This window comes from Rattus norvegicus, chromosome 16, assembly GCF_021556685.1.
Source record: "Rattus norvegicus strain SHRSP/BbbUtx chromosome 16, alternate assembly SHRSP_T2T, whole genome shotgun sequence".
NCBI lineage: Eukaryota > Metazoa > Chordata > Mammalia > Rodentia > Muridae > Rattus > Rattus norvegicus.
In genome coordinates this window covers 23,414,142-23,437,095 of record NC_141549.1, presented here as the reverse complement: position 1 = coordinate 23,437,095, position 22,954 = coordinate 23,414,142, and the positions used below count along the sequence as shown (strand labels likewise).

At 39.0% G+C, this 22,954-nt stretch overlaps 2 protein-coding genes across 3 annotated transcripts in view; both read right to left on the bottom strand.

The window, feature by feature from the left end:
• The window catches only part of LOC148000472 (uncharacterized), a 42,079-nt gene extending 20,275 nt beyond the window's left edge, over positions 1 to 21,804 (bottom strand). For both annotated transcript variants that reach the window (XM_087589374.1, XM_087589376.1), the window contains exons 1-3: positions 3,729 to 21,804; positions 3,232 to 3,274; positions 1,366 to 1,509 (exon numbers count right to left, since the gene is read on the bottom strand). The gene's annotated coding sequence lies outside the window, so the exon portion shown is untranslated. The remainder of the gene's footprint in view (positions 1 to 1,365; positions 1,510 to 3,231; positions 3,275 to 3,728) is intronic.
• LOC148000471 (uncharacterized) overlaps positions 8,647 to 22,954 on the bottom strand; it is a 23,453-nt gene continuing 9,145 nt past the window's right edge. The window contains exon 6 of the mRNA XM_087589377.1: positions 8,647 to 8,805. Within this exon, the coding sequence (XP_087445503.1) occupies positions 8,765 to 8,805 (41 nt within the window). The 3' untranslated portion in view covers positions 8,647 to 8,764. The remainder of the gene's footprint in view (positions 8,806 to 22,954) is intronic.

The following is a 22,954-nucleotide window of genomic DNA, read 5'->3' as shown; positions in this document are numbered from 1 at the left end:
TAGCAAGGCCAGACCCCGAAAGTTAAACAATCTCCCATCAGTGGCCAAGTGTTCAATCACATGAACTCCCATCTCTTTGTCTGATCCTCCCATGCACTGCTTAGCATTTGTGTTAATGTTAAATAACCCCCCCACACACACATGCAGAGTTTATCTACTGTTTGTCTGTTAATGCTAACCAAAGTGTAAATCATACTACCAATGTGATAAACCTACTTGGCAGCCTGACTGATAACTTGAATTTGATACCTGAGACTGGAAACAGAGGAAGGGAAAGATTGATTCCTACAAGTTATCTTTTGATACCTACAATTCAACTTACATTCTCCTACTCCCCAAATAAATTAAGTACAGAATGTCCTTGAACTGACAGAGACCATCCTGCCTGATTTATGAGTTCATGAATTAACTGTGTACACCAAAATACCCAGCCTCCTGTTGTGGGCACCCCGCCTATAAGTACTTTGGACTTCAATGGGTAAAACCAGAATGCTGAGGTCCTGTCCAGGAAGTTAAGAAATATCAGAAGACTGACTTCTTATTTCCCCTGATGATAATTTTAATCTTTTTGCCTATCAAACATATTAAATCTGTGTGCTGGAAAAGGGGCTGAGGAGTTTAAAACATTCATTGCTCCTCCAGGACACCTGGCTTTGCTTTGTAAAACACATAATATTGGTTGACAAAATTCTGGAACAACAAGAACAAAGGATGAAATGACCTCTTCTGATTTTTGTGGGAAGCACACGCACATGGTATACAGACAGAATACACGCAAAACATTCACACACATAAAGTCAGTCAATCCAAAGTAAATGAAGCACAACTATGGTGGTCGCTTTCATGTTGACTGTACCTATTTCCAGGAGCATGTACTATTTGGTTTCTGTATTTTTATGAGTTCTCCTCAGTGAGTTAAAAACATGCTCATTTTCTGTTTTTTCTTCTGTTTCCATAGTCTAATTTACTATTATTACATTTTATGACAGTGATTCTCAACCTGTCTGTCATACCCTATTGGAGGAGGGCATAGAACAGTCTCACACAGGTTGGCAAAGACCTTCTGAAAATACCAAATCGACATTACAGTTGATGATATTATCAATCTGACACTGATGCAGTAGCAACATAACAGTTGTATGGTTGGGAATCACCACAGCATGAGGAACTGTATTAAAGGTCACAGCGTTAGGAAGGTTGAGAAGCAATGCCTAATGCAGTGACTGGCAAGGAGTGAGGATATGGAGAGTGTGAAGGGAATGCTCAAGGCTGATCTTTCTCTACTCGTTCACTACTTGCACTAGGAAGGCATAGGCACAAACACCCATCACTCCCCTTCACAAAAGGAAATAGGTTACTTCTCACATCAGTGGGGATTACTGTTGCAGATGTATTTTCTTCCCATACTTCAAGAATTGGGTCTACCCGAGTAGACACATAAACTCCAGATTTTCTAAAAATATTTTGGATCTTCTTAGGTATTATATGGAATTTTCTTCCCGATTCTCCCTGCAATGCAGAGAAGAGAGTTTACTTTTTATTTGGTCTTGAAATTAACTCTATTCTTTTAGGATGCATGCTTTCACATCAACAATGTTCTTTAGGAATTACAGGATATTGACACATGAAAATCAAAATTATTAAATATAAAATATCTTCTTATATGCCTATTTACAACTTAATAGGATACCATCAAGAAGTTAAAATATTTATGCTAGCCTAGATTAAGAGAAAATCATTAACTGACAAACTTGACCTTGTTCTTGTTGAGACTAAGCTTAATTCATTATCAGTCAATTATTCTGCTTCTAGTTTAAGATGATTATTAATATTAATGAGGCCCCTTCTAACAGTCTTCCTCTTCCATTGTGGGGAATCCCAAAATGCACAGTTTTCATTTACAAATAAATGGCAATTTAATTGCTAGCACTGTCCATACCATAGAACCGGTGAAACTGCTTTATAGAAACACAATTGTCCACTGAGTCACATTCAAAAATCATTAAATTGCCACTCTTCATTCACACAGCCCCTCACTATAGGGCTATAGGTTATATAGAAACAGGTTTCTTAACCTGGAGCAGCTCACAGTGATAAAGCAGCCTCAGACTGGATATCGAAATATCTAAGTAAAGCACTACAATATTTTAACTGTTTGAATGTGGCACAAAGAATATAAGTTTATATTATTTTAAAATCCATAAAGAAGAACTTAAATGGAAATATACAGTAATTGACTCCCTGCATCTAAAAATGCTGGATAATTGGGAAAAACACTTGTTGTTTTTCTAGATGAAGAGCTTTCAACATACCCTCATAGAATCAAATAGAAAATGCTCTATTCTCATAAGACAAACTTGATGAACATATTACAAACTGCTACATAGCCACAATTTCTCCTTAGTGTAAATACACATGAAATAGAGAAACCAAGGAGATGCTCTCATACAGGATCCTAAAATAGCAGTGTCCAAAGGTAGATAAAAATTGCATGCATTTTCCTGAGGGTAAAGTCACTTAGGAGATTCATGGATTATAGAAATGTCTGGACTTACTAAGAAGTACTTATTATATATAAGTATACAGTAGCTATCATCAGACACACCAGGAGAGATCATCATATCTCATTATAGATGGTCGTCAGTCAACATGTGGTTGCTGTGAATTGGATTCATCAAGACCTCTGGAAGAGCAATCAGTGCTCCTTTTTTTTTGGTTTTTTCTTTTTTTTTTTGGTTCTTTCAGTCAGTGCTCTTAACCACTGAGCCATCTCTCCAGCCCAGGAAAACCGATATGGGAGAGGGTGAGGGGGAAGGGATGGGGGCTCATGGACCGGAAACCAGGAAGGGGAAAAACATTGGAAAAGTAAGTAAAGAAATATATCTAATAAAAATTTTTTAAAAAAGAAATATTATGGTCTAGTAACAGTCACATTTTAAAATCAGTCGAACATGTACTCATTTCTGCAAACAATACTTGTCAAACATCAGACATCTTCTATTGTATGAGGACTGCGCTCAGTCTTCCACTCACTATGTCTTTTGAGTCCATTCTCTTATTGGCCACCACTACCCACAAGGACTTACTGCTCACTTGCAGTTTGTAGAAATCTCCACATCTACAATGTGGACTCCCTTGAGCAATCTTTCCATATAAAACTGGGATAGTTACACTATTGCTGAATTGTAACAAAATTCATAAGAAAATTAAATTCACAAAGAAGAATTTTACCTTCACAGAGGAGGTAGAGCTGACATTATCCACATTCACACACCTAGGAACAAGAAAGGAGGGCTTGTCAGGGAGCCTTTAGAATAACAGCATGCAACATTCTTCCAACCTTGGTTTTGTGGCTCAATCCCTTCTTCATGAATAAGAAACCCAGGCAAACTAGCCAGTAAACTTCAGGGGATTCTCTCTCACCACCTCCTGCCTCACCATAAGTGCCCCAGGATTCAGATGCACATGAGATCCTCAAGACCTCATGTGGATTCTGAGAATCCAAACTTCCATTCTCACAGACTCATGGCAAGAGACTTTATCCACTGAATCATCTCCCTTCCTAAGGATGTTTGTCCATAACTCATGCTGTGTGGGAGATAATTGTTCAGCTTGTGATTATAGAAGAAATAAAGAAGCTGAAATCGGAGTACACAGAGGCAAAGAGAATGTCAGGTTCTGAACATTATACTTTTTACAGATTAATTGTAAAATGCACACATTCTTACCATGGTGATGTTCCTGTAAGTCTCTTACCAGCTTCTAAAGAGGGAAGCAAAATTTGTCACAAAACAACTATAGGAAACATGACAATAAGTACAAAGGCTAATATTTGTGACCCTATATCCTTTGGCACCATTTATGAAAAGCCTTTAAAGTGAATAATTATTGGTAAATAATAAATATATGCAAAAACCTTTCTTCCCATTTCCTAGTATATTTTAAAGACAAAGAGAAAATTTCATCAAAAGTTACTACTTATAAAAATTGTTGTGCAAATTACCTATGATCCTGATCACTATCAGACACAGAAATTATCATCTTAGCCTGAACTGTTGTCCCATAGTGAAGGGTTAAAAGGACAGCGTCATGTTGCCACTGCTGCTTTCTGCCTCTGGACTAGGGATGTTTGCAGCGCTCTAGGTGAGCATGCTCATCTCGTACAGTAGTGAAAGGGGCTGCTACAAAGGTCGACTTGAACTTCCTTCACTGTAGGGGAACATTCATTGCTACCACCGGGAAGCACAGTCTCTGGTGACTGTCGTTGCAGCATAGTCAAATATAGGAGACCCAAAGACCTTTACAAACTATTTCCAGCTGCAAGTGTGACAAAGCTCTTGAGAGATCAGTGTGTTACTGTAGTCGAGATCTTCTGAAGAAGATGTTAAGGGCCCTCAGATCTAGCATTGACCCCTAGCTCATTTCCAGCAAAAAGAAGTTCAACATCAACTTCCATTGCTGGCCATGGCAAGAGCAACTGGAAAGACTTCCTTAGTAGTTATGCAACATGAATTATTACTCCAGAGAGAAGCATGAAAGAAACTTGCAGATAGAGCAGCAATCTTACATAAAACATTTTAAAAATATATTTCCACATATAAACCATAGTGTGTCTCATGTTTCACTCTCTGGATAAAGCCTGCCCTCGAAACATGCTTCAGAGAATGAACAACCCTAGTTCATTTCCTTTACAGTATGTAAAACTCCACTGCACACCCCTTGGCATTGCCCATGACCAGAGCAAGTTTTTGTCCTATCAACAAATGGGCTGAGAAAATGTCTCTATGGTGGACCGTATGCTCAGCATGTGTGGGGCCTCTTTCAGTCCTCGACAACAGAAACAAAACTCCAGTGCTGAAATACATTTTAAAAAAAGACACCCACATTATGATAATTCTGTTTCTCTCAGGGTTATGTGAAGAGGGTCATTTAGGTTCCTCTACACTATTCTCTGGCTGGCTCTCTCCAAAGGCACAGTAGGTATGAGAGATGCTGTGGTGTAGGTTGCTGAAAGGATAAATTCTGTGGTGCTTCTCCCCCTGTTGGAATCTAATCTTATTCAGACTCAATCAAGGGATCATTCAGTGCTGTGTACTGGAGAATGATGTGGTTTTTCAACCTTCCATCTACTGTGTCAATGTTGTTTTTACTGGAAATTATGTCTTGCAGCATATAAATCAAGTATCACTATATCTTTTGCTAATTAATAGGACTACAGGGAAAAGGTGCTGTCAGAGTAGCCCATATGGAGGCTGCTTTCATTGAATGCTAAGAATATCAGTTTTCATTCCCCAGCACTACCTACAAATCTCACACACCATTCACTTCTCCAAAGGTTCCTGAGTGAGCCAGATATTTATAATATCAAGATATTCACATTAAATGGAAGACAACTAAAAATAACTATAAGATAATCTGTGAATTATAAAATAAGTATGATTGAAATATTATGGAGGGAAAAATTCCAGATTATGCTAATGATATTTAGTCTCCAAAACATAATGAAATTAATTGAATACTGTTTTTGGTTTGCTTTTTAATATGATCATATTTTCACACACTGACACCTATGACATGTAGCAATAATCATATATATAGTATATATGCTAAAACCTGAAATAAAAATGTATTTTATATCAAAGTCAACTTGCTGCTATGTGTCTAGAGAGGACACAAATCATGGAATAGTTTTTTTTTTTTATCAAAGGTCACTACATGCATCAGTAGTTCGATTTGAATATAGTAGCATTGCAGATGATATAATTTGAATTTGAAATTTCTTAGAAGCTCTGGTTGGTTGGCATTGTTGTTCATATGGGGTCTCAAGCCCCTTCAAGCTCCTTCAGTCCTTTCTCTGATTCCTTCAACGGGGGTCCCGTCCTCAGTTCAGTGGTTTAATGATGGCATTTGCCTATGTATTTGCTGTAGTCTGGCTTTGCCTCTCAGGAGAGATCTACATCCGGTTCCTGTCGGCCTGCACTTCTTTGCTTCATCCATCTTATCTAGTTTGGTGGTTGTATAAATTTTTAAAAATCCCATAAAAGAAAAAAGGAAAAAAAAGAAAAAAAAAGAAATACAGGGTAAAAAATGGAGCAGAGAGGAAAGGAAAGGCTGTCCAGTGACCGGCCCAACTTGGGATCTATCCCATGCATAGGCACCAAACCCTGATACTATTACTGATGCCATGTTGTGCTGGCAAACAGGAGCCTAGCATGGCTGTCCGCTAAGAGGCTCTACCAGAAGCTGACTAAGACAGACGCAGAGACAGCCAACCACTGGATTGATGTCTAGAATGCCTATGGAAAAGTTGTGTAAAGAAATAAAATGTAATTCAATAAAAAGAATGCAAATACATAAAACAACTTTAAAAGAAAAAAAGAAATTTCTTAGAAACAATATCTTAAGTAAATCTGAATTCTAAAAATGGTTGCCAGGAAGTGAAGAATGGATATAAATATATTCATATTTGATTTCCTTACTTTCCTAGCACAAACAAAGTTCTTTCTATAGTTAGGGTAGAATCAGTAGAGGACTTACACTTAATCTTACCTGAATTATGCCGGTTAGAGTTTTTCAAAATGGATTTTAGCTGTCCTGGTGGTCTTACTCCACTGTGGTGTATTTTAAGAATGTTATGTTAATATTCATACTAAACATTAATCCAATGCATTGGATTACTTCTTGCTTGATTTTCTAACTTATATTACATTATAAATTGTTTTAAAAAGCTATTCATTTGTTCTTTAACCAGTTGAGTATGTCTGGGAATACTTTACTTCCAACTTTTCCCCATGTAGAAGAAAGGGAAGGAAATTAGGCCCAAAAATTAGCCCAATGAAACCATTATACAGATACATATATACACACAACCACCTCTCTAGCTTTTGCTCTCATAGCTATACCGAGTGATATTTTTAATCTATAGATGCAATGGAATTAGTCCCCTGACTACATTAATCATAACAGTCTTTGCCCCTGATGCAGTAAGGCACCTATTCCCATGATACTTTGTGAATATTTCACTATCTATGATGGTACCACCCAAGTGGTTTGCTTGTCGAACATCAAATAGATTTCTGTTGCTGCTAGAGCTCTTCAAAACCCACCACTGCATTTGTAATGTTCAAGCTGCTCCTTCTTAACACACGCATGAATGAATCCCGAAGTCACAATCTGCCTGTTTCTGTGCCATTTATCCATTTTTATGAACATAATAAGGTAATAACAGAAACAAAGAACAATAAGACTAATTGCATTGAGACTGTGAAACTGTTTGCACTTCCAAGTATAAGTTAACATGCGTATTTTGCAAGGAGTCTTTGAACAGTTTTAGTATGGAAAAGTTTGAATCTTGATTTTGACATTAGCTTGTATGATTTAGGGAATCTTAAACATGGAGGGAATAAGTCATGTGATAGTATTTATAAAATGATTTCCTGATGCAGAGCCCAAATAAAGAGAACAACATAATTGTCCTCTCTTGTGGAGGTAAGTAATCCTAATGAGCACAGAATGAGCTTGAAATACACCTTTTAATTTTCTACCAAACCAGTGTCTAACCTAGCATCCTGGACAGGAATGGATGGGCCTTCACCTGTATGTTCATGTCCAACTGATATGGAAGGCAAAAACCTCCTTTATAGAGAGATAAATAATAGTCACATGGTCACTTAGTTCTATACATTCAGCTAATCTATTGAGATTCAAAGGATCCATTCCTGTGGAAAACTGATCATATGAATGGATATTTGATGGGTGGAGCTTTCAGGAAGACATGGGTCTTGTGGAATAATTAAAAGGTGAATGACTGGTTCCCATGAGTTCCCATGCCAGGTGCAATCACATGCTCTAGATGTTTCTCTGTCATCCATTTTCACACACTGTCTCCATAGCGGGTTGTTCTGTGGGCCATGCTAGTGTGGCCACATGCCAAGCTAGCCCCAAGCATTCCATAGCCTAGCACCGCTTCCTGTCACAGACTCTTCTCACACTCCCAACAATCCAGTGAAGTCATGACTCAACAAACTGTAACCCAGCAACTGTAACCCAGAGTCATATGTTAATTACTTAATGAACAATACATTTGCACAATCAACTTACAACCAATTGATAAGGACATAAACCACCCACTTAGGTAAGATATAGTTAGTTCATCTAGACACACACAAACCAGTATATATCCATCCCTTAAGAATAGCCATAACAACCTATAAATGTAAAGTGAGAAATGTTAATATCCACCTTCATGGAATCTCAGCCTTTCATTGGATGGACTGCAACTCATGGGTTTCTTCTAAGATATATGATGTATGCTACACCTGACAAAAAGTTCCTTTGCCTTCATAGCTGGTGTCAAAGGAGGAAAGAAATGGTTGCCATCTTGTAGTAATGACTGACAACTGAGAATCATCCCACATTATGTACCGTGTCAGAGAGATGAATGCCTGAAATGATAACTATGAGTGTGGGTCTTAGTCCACAAATACAATTTAGTAAGGCTTTGAAAAGCTGAAGAATCTTAAGTGGACATTAACTTGCAGAGTTAATCCTAGCAGGCTCTTTTTAAAAACTGCATAGTTTTTTCTTGGAAATGGCATACTTGTGAGCATACTTTTCACATTCATATAAAGTACACTGAACAAATTTTAGGCTAAAATTATATTCAGAATACTGTGGGACCTGTAAGACACAAGTCTCAAAGTATACCCAAAAAGAATTTGCTTTTTATCTTTGCACTCCTCTAGTACTAATGTACTGTTAAGCCTTACCAGGACAAAGGCCTTTCATCTTTAAAAAACAAGACTTCTGAAAATAAAAACAAAATGTGTATTATTACAAGTATAGAAGAATATTACAAATAAAATTATGAAACTCATTTTTAGTATCAATGTCTATGAGAACAATCTATTGAGTACTCTAGAGTAAATATTCATTTGTAGCCAATTACGTCACTTAGAACCAATCCATTCCCTGTATATTTCAAATCAAAGATGGCAGTAATTTATCAAACATCAATGTCTAGAAATAAATACCCGTGAACAATTGTGATGATCCTAACTGAACTCTCTCAGAATGACAGAAAACCCAATCCTTACCAGTATAAAAACAATCAACTGTGATTCCTTTTACTCTGGGCTAATGATTCTTGAAAGAATAACAGATTGGGTCTGGTGGCGCACAACATGAATCCCAACACTGAGGAAGCAAAAGCATATGGATCACTGTGATTCCTTAGACAAAGAAAGCTACAATTTAGTGAGACCATATCTTAACCTAACCCCTAAAAAGAGAAAAACCCAGAGCCCACTTCATGACTCTTGCACCAGTAAACACCCATGGATAAAGAGTTGGCTAAAGGCCAGCATGAGAATACACTCAACAAGAACAAAACAATATAACACACCTGGAGCCCAGCTATCCTACTACATCAAGACCTGGATATGCGAATAAAATCAAAACACAATAAAATGACATTGAATCCAATCTTATGAATATGATAGAGGAATTTAAAGGAGAAATTATCAAATCCCTTAAAATATACAGGAAAATACAATCAAACAGGTGAGCAAAATGAATAAAATATGTCAACACCTGCAAATGATTAAAGAAGCAATAAAGGCAACCCAAAATGATGGAACCTTGGAGACAGAAATACTCCAAAAGAGAACAAGAACAGAAGCACAGCCAACACAATAAAAGAATTGGAAGAGATGATCTCAGGCATACATGATATACTCAAAGAAATTAATACGTCAACCAAAGAAAATATCACCTAAAAAGTTACTGACTCAAAATATTCAGGTAGTCTGAGACACTGTGAAATTTTGTACTAAGGATAATAGGAATTGTTCAAAAGTGAAGAGAGTACCAGCTCCAAAGATGAGAACACATGTTCAACAAAATCATAGAAGGAAATTTATACAACATAAAGGAAGAATGCCTATAAACTTAGAGGAACCTTACAGAACACCAAATTGATTGGTGTTAACAAAAATAAATAATAATCACTCATTCACAAAATGAGAATGGCAGGAATTAACACTCATTTGTTGTTAATATCTCTCAATATCAGTGAACTCATCTTCCCCATTAAAAAGGCACAGCCTGATAGGCTGGATGTGGAATCAGGGCCAAACTTAAGAAAAATAGGAACAGGAGAAGAAGATTCCCAGATGAAAGGCCCAGAAAATATCTTCAACAACATCATAGAAGAAAACATCCCAAACCTCAAGAAAAAGATGCCTACATACACGCAAGAAGCTTACAGTACAAATAAGAGTTTACTGTGTCAGAAAATAAATCCTCCAGCTACATAATAACCAAAACATTAAATCCCCAAAACAAAGAGAGAAAATTAAAAAGCCACAAGGAGAAAGAGGCAAGTAACATATTACATATAAAGACAGAACAATCAGAATTATACCAAACTTCTCAACAGAGAATTAAAAGCCAGAAGAGCCAGAGAGATGTCTTACAGACCCTAAGAGACTATAGCTGTCAGCCCAGACTACAATACTTAGCAAAATTTTCAATCAATTTTACTCAAGATGGAGTAAAAAGCTATTCTGTGACAAAACCAAACGCAAACTATATCTTTCTACTAACCCATCACTAATCAGGATGCTACAAGCAAAACTCCAAGACAAGGAGAGTAACTGAACTCAATGAAACACGAGAAACTAATAATCGCATAGTAAAACCAACCAAGAGAAACACATGCAAACCAAAATCAAAATACCAAGTAAAAGCAATCATTAATTATTAATATCTCTGAACAGGAACAGATTCACTTACCAAATAAAAAGACATAGTCTAAGAGAGTAGATGCATAAACAGAATCTATGCTTCTGTTGCATATAGAAATGCAACTCAGCCACAAAGATAATCACTGCCACAGAATAAAGGACTGGACAAAAGGTCTGTAAAGCAAATGGACCCAAGAGTCAAGCTGCAGCAGCCAATCTAATATCTGGTAAAATAGACTTTCAATGAGAAATAATTAAAAGAGATGGGAAAGGACACTGCATATAAATCAAAGGAAAATCCAACAAGATGGTGCTTCAATTCTAAACATCAATGCTTGCGATACAAGTGCATCCTCCTTTACAAAAGAAACATTTACTAATTTTGTTAAAGCTTAAACCACACCTCCAATTCCACACATTAATAGTAGGGGACATCACCTACATATTATCACGTTAATGACCAACAGGCATGTCACCAAAAGAGAAACTAAACTGAAATGTAATGCAACTAGTAGATGACATGAATCAAATGGACCTAACAGATATCTGTGGTGGTTTGCCCTGAAGTTTCTGTATTTTGATGCTAATTCCACTGCCCCAAGGACAGCTGCCTAGTCACATACTCAGAACTCAGATGACTTCACCAGAACCACCTCCCCATTGAATTTGTAAAATACAGGTGAGGGGCAGGTACAGGATAGTAGGAGACCTGACACTGGAGGAGAAGCAAGGATGGGCAGGAGAGAAGCTTGAAGGAAGAGAAGGGGATTAACACAGAGAAGAGGAGAGAGAGGGGGGAGGAGCCATGGCAGGTGATGTTAAGATTCTGCTCTGTGTATTTACAGGTTGTTATCAATCTTCCTAAGGGATGGATGGTACCAGGCCTTGTATGTTTAAGTGGCAACTATACCTTACCAATTGGATCAAAGATTATTGTGTTGTGTGTTCTTTTATGTGAGGGTTTGAGTGTAGGAAAATGTGCGGCTGGGCTGTGTTTCCGCCAAGATATCTAGCAGATATCTTGGGGCACCGAGGTGCGGACCTAGCGGGGTAAAAGACAACTTTTACTTTTTTATTTTAATATTTTTACAACAACATATATCTATAGAAGCTGTCACTCAAATAAAAAAATATGTATCTTCTCAGCACCTCATGGAACCTTCTCCAAAATTGAACATGTACAGATACAGATCTACAACAGATACAAGAAAATACAAAAACAACAACAACAAAAGAACACCAAAATGCTTTTGTGTCTGATAAGGTCACCATGGACTAAAGTTGGACTATGTCAACAACAAAAACAATGGAAAGCCTACAATCTCATGGAAACTGAACAACTCTATGCTAAGTGACCACTGTTGAAAGAAGAAAAGTCTTTCTAGAATTCAATGAAAGTGAAGGCACAAATCATACAAACTTAGGGAACACAATAAAAGCAGTGCAAAAGGAAAGTTCATAACACTATGTCCCTTCAAAAGAAATGGAGAGATTTCATAATAGCAGCTAATCAGCACATATGCAATATTAAAAATAAAAACAGAAGCATACACGCTCAAGAGAAATGGTATGAAAATTAAACATAGAAACATGGGAAACAATACAAAGAATGAACAAAACCAAGAGCTGCTTACTCAAAACCACTCTGACATGTCATTTGACACCCATCACAAAAGCAAAGATGAAAAACTCAAGTGAGAGTGAATGCTGGCAGGTTGTGGAGCAAAGGGAACACTAATCCATCACTGATGGACGTGAAACTTTGAACAACAACTTTGGAAATCAATTGGGTGGTTTCTCACAAAACTGAGAGAAAAAAACTGTTCTACCTCAAGGGCCAGCTATAACGCTCCTGGGTGTGTAGTCATAAAGATGTCACACTGTACCAAAGAACCACTTGTCAAACTATGTTCATAGTAGCTTTGTTCATACTAACCAGAATCTGGAAACAACCTGGATGTGCCTCTACTGAACAATGAATAAAGAAAGTGATGTATGGCTCCCAAACCCCGTGGGAGGACCGGACACTTCCAGTTTTTAGCGGGAGTCCGAATCTCGTGCTCCCTGCCTCCAGCTCACTGCTCCCAAACCCCGTGGGAGACAGAGCTCACCGCCCGGACAGGTGGGCACTCCTGAGACTGCAGAGCAGAAGAGACCACCAACACTGCCCACCCCTGCCCATATCCCTGGCCCAAGAGGAAACGGTCTCTGGGTTCCCATAGATAAGGGCACAGGAGCAGCAGGTCCACTGCGTCTGAGACACCGCAGGAACCTGAAGGGACCAGCCAGATAAACGGTTCTCTGCACCCAAATCCTGGGAGAGGGAGAGCTAAACCGTCAGAGAGGCAGACACGACTGGTAAACCAGAAGAGACTGCACTCTGCCCACATCTCTGACTCCAGAGGAAAACACCAAACGCCATCTGGGACTCTGGTGCACGGAGGGCTCCCGGAAAGGGCAGCGCAGGTCCGCCTGGTTGCTGCCCCTGAGGAGAGATCATTAGCAACACCCCACGAGCAATCTTGAGCCTTGGGACCACAGGTAAGACCAACTTTTCTGCTCCAAGTGACCTGCCTGGTGAATTCAGGGCACAGGCCCACAGGAACAGCTGAAGACCTGTAGATAGGAAAAACTACACGCCCCAAAGCAGAACACTCTGTTCCCATAACTGGCTGAAAGAAAACAGGAAAACAGGTCTACAGCACTCCTGACACACAGGCTTATAGGACAGTCTAGCCACTGTCAGAAATAGCAGAACAAAGAAACACTAGAGATAATCTGATGGCGAGAGGCAAGCACAGGAACCCTAGCAACAGAAACCAAGACTACATGACATCATCGGATCCCAATTCTCCAACCAAAGCAAACACGGAATATCCAAACACACCAGAAAAGCAAGATCTAGTTTCAAAATCATATTTGATCGATGCTGGAGGACTTCAAGAAAGACATGAAGAACTCCCTTAGAGAAACGCAGGAAAACATAAACAAGTAGAAGCCTACAGAGAGGAATCACAAAAATCCCTGAAAGGATTCCAGGAAAACACAAACACTTGAAGGAATTAAAAATGGAAATAGAATCAATCAAGAAAGAACACATGGAAACAACCCTGAATATAGAAAACCAAAAGAAGAGACAAGGAGCTGTAGATACGAGCTTCACCAACAGAATACAAGAGATAGAAGAGAGAATCTCAGGAGCAGAAGATTCTATAGAAAACTATCGACTCAACTGTGAAAGATAATGTAAAGCAGAAAAAGCTACTGGTCCAAAACATACAGGAAATCCAGGATTCAATGAGAAGATCAAACCTAAGGATATAGGTATAGAAGAGAGTGAAGACTCCCAGCTCAAAGGACCAGTAAATATCTTCAACAAAATCATAGAAGAAAACTTCCCTAACCTAAAGGAAGAGATACCCATAAGCATACACGAAGCCTAGAGAACTCCAAATAGATTGGACCAGAAAAGAAACAGCTCCCGTCACATAATAGTCAAAAGACCAAACACACAAAATAAAGAATATTAAAAGCAGTAAGGGAAAAAGGTCAAGTAACATAAAGGCAGACCTATCAGAATCACACCAGAAACTGTGAAAGCCAAAAGGTCCTGGACAGATGGCCTACAGACCTTAAGAGAACACAAATGCCAGCCCAGGTTACTTTATCCTGCAAAACTCTCAATTAACATAGATGGAGAAACCAAGATATTCCAGGACAAAACCAAATTTACACAATATCTTTCTACAAATCCAGCACTACAAAGGATAATAAATGGTAAAGGCCAACATAAGAAGGCAAGCTACACCCTAGAAAAAGCAAGAAACAAATCGTCTTGGAAACAAAACAAAAAGAAGAAAAGCACACAAACATAACCTCACATCCAAATATGAACATAACAGGAAGCAATAATCACTATTCCTGAATATCTCTCAACATCAATGGCCTCAACTCCCCAATAAAAATACACAGATTAACACACTGGATATGCAATGAGGACCCTGCATTCCCTACAGGAAACACACCTCAGAGACAAAGACAGACTCTACCTCAGAGTGAAAGGCTGGAAATCAACTTTCCAAGCAAATGGTCTGAAGAAGCAAGCTGGAGTAGCCATTCTAATATCAAATAAAATCAATTTCCAACTAAACGTCATCAAAAAAGATAAGGAAGGACACTTCATATTCATCAAAGGAAAAATCCACCAAGATGAACTCTCAATCCTAAATATCTATGCCCCAAATACAAGGGCACCTACATACGTAAAGGAAACCTTACTAAAGCTCAAAACACACATTGCACCTCACACAATAATAGTAGGAGATTTCCACACCCCACTCTCATCAATGGACAGATCATGGAAACACTAATTAAACAGAGACGTAGACAGACTACGAGAAATCATGAACCAAATAGACTTAACAGATATTTATAGAACATTCTATCCTAAAGCAAAAGGATATACATTCTTCTCAGGTCCTCATGGTACTTTCTCCAAAATTGACCATATATTTGGTCAAAAAACAGGCCTCAACAGGTACAGAAAGATAGAAATAATCCCATGGGTGCTATCAGACGACCACGGCCTAAATCTGGTCTTCAATAACAATAATGGAAGAATGCCCACATATACGTGGAAGTTGAACAATGCTCTACTCAATGATAACCTAGTTAAGGAAGAAATAAAGAAAGAAAATAGAGACTTCTTAGATTTAATGAAATCGAAGGTACAACATACCCAAACTTATGGGACACAATGAAAGCTGTGCTAAGAGGAAAACCCATAGCTCTGAGTGCCTGCAGAAAGAAACAGGAAACAGCATATGTCACCAGCTTGACAGCACACCTAAAAGCTCTAGAACAAAAAGAAGCAAATACACCCAGGAGGAGTAGAAGGCAGGAAATAATCAAACTCAGAGCTGAAATCAGCCAAGTAGAAACAAATGGACCATAGAAAGAATCAACAGAACCAAAAGATGGTTCTTTGAGACAATCATTAAGATAGATAAACCCTTAGCCAGACCAACTAGAGGACACAGAGAGTGTTTCCAAATTAACAAAATCAGAAATGAAAAGGGAGACATAACTACAGATTCAGACGAAATTCAAAAAATCATCAGATCTTACTATAAAAGCCTACGTTCAACAAAACTTGAAAATCTGCAGGAAATGGACAATTTGCTAGACAGATACCAGGTACCGAAGTTAAATCAGGAACAGATAAACCAGTTAAACAACCCCATAACTCCTAAGGAAATAGTAGCAGTCATTAAAGGTCTCCCAACAAAAAAGAGCCCAGGTCCAGACGGGTTCAGTGCAGAATTCTATCAGACCTTCATAGAAGGCCTCATACCAATACTATCCAAACTATTCCACAAAATTAAAACAGATGGAGCACTACCAAATTCCTTCTATGAAGCCACAATTACTCTTATACCCAAACCACACACAGACCCAACACAGAAAGAGAACTTAGACCAATTTCCCTTATGAATATAGACGCAAAAATACTCAATAAAATTCTGGCAAACCAAATCCAAGAGCACATCAAAACAATCATCCACCATGATCAAGTAGGCTTCATCCCAGGCATGCAGGGATGGTTTAATATACGGAAAACCATCAACGTGATCCATCATATAAACAAACTGAAAGAACAGAACCACATGATCATTTCATTAGATGCTGAGAAAGCATTTGACAAAATTCAACACCCCTTCATGATAAAAGTCCTGGAAAGAAAGGTATTCAAGGCCCATACCTAAACATAGTAAAAGCCATATACAGCAAACCAATTGCTAACATTAAAATAAGTGGAGAGAAACTTGAAGCAATCCCACTAAAATCAGGGACTAGACAAGGCTGCCCACTCTCTCCCTACTTATTCAATACAGTTCTTGAAGTTCTAGCCAGAGCAATCAGACAACAAAAGGAGGTCAAGGGGATACAGATTGGAATAGAAGAAGTCAAAATATCACTATTTGCAGATGATATGATAGTACATTTAAGTGATCCCAAAAGTTCCACCAGAGAACTACTAAAGCTAATAAACAACTTCAGTAAAGTGGCTGGACATAAAATTAACTCAAATAAATCAGTAGCCTTCCTCTACACAAAAGAGAAACAACTGAGAAAGAAATTAGGGAAACAACACCCTTCATAATAGACCCAAATAATATAAAGTACCTCGGCGTGACTTTAACCAAGCAAGTAAAAGATCTGTACAATAAGAACTTCAAGACTCTGAAGAAAGAAATTGAAGAAGACCTCAGAAGATGGAAAGATCTCCCATGCTCATGGATTGGCAGGATTAATATAGTAAAAATGGTCATCTTACCAAAAGCGATCTACAGATTCAATGCAATCCCCATCAAAATAACAATCCAATTCTTCAAAGAGTTAGACAGAACAATTTGCAAATTCATCTGGAATAACCAAAAACCCAGGATAGCTAAAGCTATCCTCAACAATAAAAGGACTTCAGGGGGAATCACTATCCCTGAACTCAAGCAGTATTACAGAGCAATACTGATAAAAACTGCATGGTATTGGTACACAGACAGACAGATAGACCAAAGGAATAGAATTGAAGACCCAGAAATGAACCCACACACCTATGGTCACTTGATTTTTGACAAAGGAGCCAAAACCATCCAATGGAAAAAAGATAGCATTTTCAGCAAATGGTGCTGGTTGAACTGGAGGTCAACATGTAGAAGAATGCAGATTGATCCATGCTTATCACCCTGTACAAAGTTTAAGTCCAAGTGGATCAAGGACCTCCACATCAAACCAGACACACTCAAACTAATAGAAGAAAAACTAGGGAAGCATCTGGAACACATGGGCACTGGAAAAAATTTCCTGAACAAAACACCAATGGCTTATGCTCTAAGATCAAGAATCGACAAATGGGATCTCATAAAACTGCAAAGCTTCTGTAAGGCAAAGGACACTGTGGTTCGACAAATCGGCAACCAACAGATTGGGAAAAGATCTTTACCAATCCTACAACAGATAGAGGCCTTATATCCAAAATAAACAAAGAACTCAAGAAGTTAGACCGAAGGGAGACAAATAACCCTATTAAAAAATGGGGTTCAGAGCTAAACAAAGAATTCACAGCTGAGGAATGCCGAATGGCTGAGAAACACCTAAAGAAATGCTCAACATCTTTAGTCATAATGGAAATGCAAATCAAAACAACCCTGAGATTTCACCTCACACCAGTGAGAATGGCTAAGATCAAAAAGTCAGGTGACAGCAGATGCTGGCAAGGATGCAGAGAAAGAGGAACACTCCTCCATTGTTGGTGGGATTGCCGACTGGTACAACCAATCTGGAAATCAGTCTGGAGGATCCTCAGAAAATTGGACATTGAACTGCCTGAGGATCCAGCTATACCTCTCTTGGGCATATACCCAAAAGATGCCCCAACATATAAAAAAGACACGTGCTCCACTACGTTCATAGCAGCCTTATTTATAATAGCCAGAAGCTGGAAAGAACCCAGATGCCCTTCAACAGAGGAATGGATACAGAAAATGTGGTACATCTACACAATGGAATATTACTCAGCTATCAAAAACAATGCCTTTGTGAAATTCATAGGGAAATGGTTGGAACTGGAAAATATCATCCTGAGTGAGCTAACCCATCACAGAAAAACACATATGGTATCCACTCATTGATAAGTGGATATTAGCCCAAATGCTTGAATTACCCTAGATGCATAGAACACATGAAACTCAAGATGGATGATCAAAATGTGAATACTTCACTCCTTCTTTGAAAGGGGAACAAGAATGCCCATGGCAGGGAATAGAGAGGCAAAGATTAAAACAGAGACTGAAGTAACACCCATTCAGAGCCTGCCCCACATGTGGCCCATACATATACAGCCACCCAATTAGACAATATGGATGAAGCAAAGAAGTGTAGGCAGACTGGAGCCGGATGTAGATCTCTCCTGAGAGACACAGCCAGAATACAACAAATACAGAGGTGAATGCCAGCAGCAAACCACTGAACTGAGAACAGGACCCCCGTTGAAGGAATCAGAGAAAGGACTGAAAGAGATTGAAGGGGATGAGATGCCATATGAACAACAATGCCAAGCAACCAGAGCTTCCAGGGACTAAGCCACTACCTAAAGACTATACATGGACTGACCCTGGACTCCGACCTCATAGGTAGCAATGAATGGCCTAGTAAGAGCACCAGTGGAAGGGGAAGCCCTGGGTCCTGCGAAGACTGAACCCCCAGTGAACGTGATTGTTGGGGGGAGGGCGGCAATAGGGGAGGAATGGGAATGGAACACCCATAAAGAAGGGGAGTGGGAGGGGCTACGGAGATTTTGGCCTGGAAACTGGGAAAGGAATAACACTTGAAATGTAAATAAGAAATACATAAGTTAATAAAAAAAAGAAAGTGATGTATACTTTCAAAATGGCATATTATCCCACTATTACAAACAAAGGCAGAATGAATTTTGCAGGTAAATCAATGGAACTTGAGAATATCCTCCGGAGTTCAAACAGGACATGTGTGTTATGTACTCACTTATAGATGGTTATTGGCCAAAAATACAGACACCATGCTATTATCCACAGACTCAGAAAAGCTACACAAGAAGGAATGCACAAGTGAGGATGCCTGAATCTCACTTAAAGGAGTGCATAAAGCAGTCCTAAGAGGAAGACGGAGGGAGTGAACTGAATAGAGAAGAGATACGGAGGGCTATGGGATGGGTTTGGAATCAGGTGTGGGTAAGGAAGAGGAGAGATGGATGGATGGTCCTGAAAGTGAATGGAAATCTGCAACTGACAAGGGTGAAGTTTTTTTTTTTTTAATGAAAAAAGACAATGTGGGATACTATTCACCTACTAAAGACAAAGACATAATGACCTTTGCAGGTGAATGAATAGAACTTGAGAATATCTTCCTGAGTGACATAACCCAGACCCAAAAGACATGGATGGCGTATACTCACTTCTAAGTGGATATTAGCAATAAAGTACAGGATATCAATACTATACTCAGGACCAAAAGAAGATGAAGAAGAAAGGACCAAGAGAGGATTTTGAATCTAACTTAGAACATACCGGAAAATACTCAGAGGAGGCAGAGGAAGGAAGGAACTAGGTGGGAGTGGGTAAATTTGAGACAACTGAGTGTTTCAGGATCGGGTCTGGGGAGATACAGGGGAGATGGCTTGACAGCCATGAAAATGAATGGATAGCTGCAGCTGGCAAGGGTGGAGATGTCAAAAAAATTCACTTGGTCATCACATTAGATGCTGATAAAGCCGTTGATAAAATCAAGCACCCCTTCATGTTAAAAGTCTTAGAGACCTCAGTGATCAAATTTGCATACCTGAACCAGCCAATAAACACTAACAACTTATATGCAGAGAAACTTAAAACCAGAGAGTAAGCAAAGCTGCCCACATACAAAAGAGACCTCACAAAATCTACCAAAGAACTCCTACACCAAAGGTGATAAACCCTTACAGAAAAGTGTCTGAATGCAAGATTAACTCAAATAACCAGCAGCCCTTCCTCATGCAACAGTTAAAATGGATAAGAAAAATTTAGTCAAGCAAAACCCTTTACAGTAACCACAGATAACATTAAATAGCCCAGTACAACTCTAATCAAGCTACTTAAAGACCTGCCTGTCAAAAACTTTATGTCTCTGAAAAAGGAATTAACAGGACATCTGAAGATGGAAAGGTCTCCTATACTACAGATGGATAGGATTAACAAGGTGAAAATGGCCATCTTACAAAAAGCATCTTCACAGTCAATGCATTTCTCTTCAAAATTGCAAGACCATTATTTACAGACCTTGAAAGAGCAATTTTTTAAAAAACAAAAAACCCATGATAGCTGATAGATACATAGATGATAGATAGATAGATGATAGATACATAGATGATAGATACATAGATAGATAGATAGATAGATAGATAGATAGATAGATAGATAGATAGATAGATATCTTGAATAATTAAATAATTTTTGGAGGTATCATCATCCCTGATATCAAGACATATCACAGAGCAATCATAACAAAAGCTGTATAGAATTAGTATAGAAACAAAAAGTTGACCGATGGAATCAAATCAAAGAAAAAACACACATACCTACCAACACATGATTTTGACAAAGGCAAAACCACACAATGGGGAAAATAGGAAAGTTTCTTCAACAAATGGTGCAGGTGTAACTGTATGTCTGCATGAAGAAGAATGCAAATAGATCTGTATTTCTCAACCTGCACAAAACTCAAGTTCATGTGGATGAAAGACCTTGACATTGAAGCAGAAACTTCAATATACTGAGGACATCGGTACAGTAGACAATTTCCTGAACAGCACACCACTGTCCCAGCCTCTGAGATCAATGATTGATAAATGGGGACTCACAAAACTTAAAAACCTCTGTAAAGCAAAGGACACCATCAAAAGGACAAAAGAGAAGCCTACATTTTGGGAAAAGATCGTCATCAGTCTTACACTTCACAGAGAAATAATGGTTAAAATATATAAAAAGCCCAAAAAGTTAGACAGCAATAAACCAATCTGAATATGGTGTACAGTGGTAAACGAAGCATTCCCAGCCGAGGATGCTCAGGAGGCCGAGAGACATCAAATGCTCATCTACAGTCATCACTGAATGCAGATCAGAAGGACCCTGAGTCCATCCTACACCAGTCAGAGCAGCCAGAATCAAAACCTCAAGGGACAGCCATGCTGACAAGGATATTGAGCAAAGGGAATATTCCTCCATTGTTGGTGGGAGAGACATTAAAATCCCTTTTCTTTTTTTTTTTTCTTTTTTTCAGAGCTGGGGACCGAACCCAGGGCCTTGCGCTTGCTAGGCAAATGCTCTACCACTGAGCTAAATTCCCAACCCCTAAAATCCCTTTTGAAAAGCAATTTGGCGGGTTTTTTTTCCAAAAAATTTGAAATAGTTTTTACCTTAAGACACAACTATGTCAATCATGGGCATATACCCCAAACTTGCTCCACCATACCACCCAAGCACACTTGCTTAACTATGTTCATAAAACCTCTCCTTGTAATAACCATGGACAGGAGACAACTGAAAAACTGATTAAGGAAATGTGGTATATTTGCACAATGAAATAATACTCGGCTATGAAAAACATGGAATTTGAGAAAACTGCAGGCAAATGGATGGGATTGGCAAACATCATACTGGATGAGGTAACTGAAACCGAGAAGGACAGGCATGGAATGTACTCACTTAAAGGTGAGGACCTTAGCAGCCATAAATTACAGAATAACCAGGCCACAGTGCACAGACCTAAAGAAGCTAAGTAATGAGGGCCCAAGGGAAGATGCGTGAATCTCACTCAGGAGGGAAAATGAAATAGATATCAGGATTCGATTGAGGGAGGGAAATTTGTAGGATGGGGAGGGGAACTAAGGTGCAGAGCAGGTGTGGTGTGGGAGCTAGGACAGATGATACCAGTGGAGAGGCATCTCTGTGGTGAAACAAAGACCAGGAACCATGGGGGCTCTTAGCAGTCTATCTATGGAGCTGAGACTTGCAGAGCCTACTAGCAGCAGGTGATATGCAGTTTTCAGTGGTCATCTTCTGTACCAGGGGAGACTTCCAGGAGAAGGAGGAGAACACCAAAGCACTCAGAAAAACATCAACCCAAAATTTATCCTACCACCAAGATATGCAGGTTAAAATGGAACGGACATTAAGGAGATACCAAACCAATAACTGGACCAACTTGAGACCCACCCTGTGGGAGAGAGCCAGTCTTTGACTCCATTAATGATATTTTGCTATGCTTGCAGACAGAAGCCTTGGATAATTCTTCTGAGAGTCTTCATCAAGCCCTGGATAGAAACAGATGTACACACCCACAGCCAAATAAATATCAGGTGGAGGTTGGGGCGTCTTGTGAAAGAATTGGGGGAAGGATATTGAATTCAAAGGAGGACAGTGCCATTGAAGGTTCAGAAACACAACAAGAAAACCTACAGATTAACCAACAGGGGCCCATGAGGGCTCACAGGGACTGAACCACCTATCAAAGAGCACGTCAGGGCTGCACATAGACCCCATATTCAGAGGTAGCAGACGTGCAGCTTCACGTGCTCTTCATGTGGACTCCTGGTTTACTGAAGTGAGGGCAGGTTCTCATTCTGTTGCCTGCATTTGGAT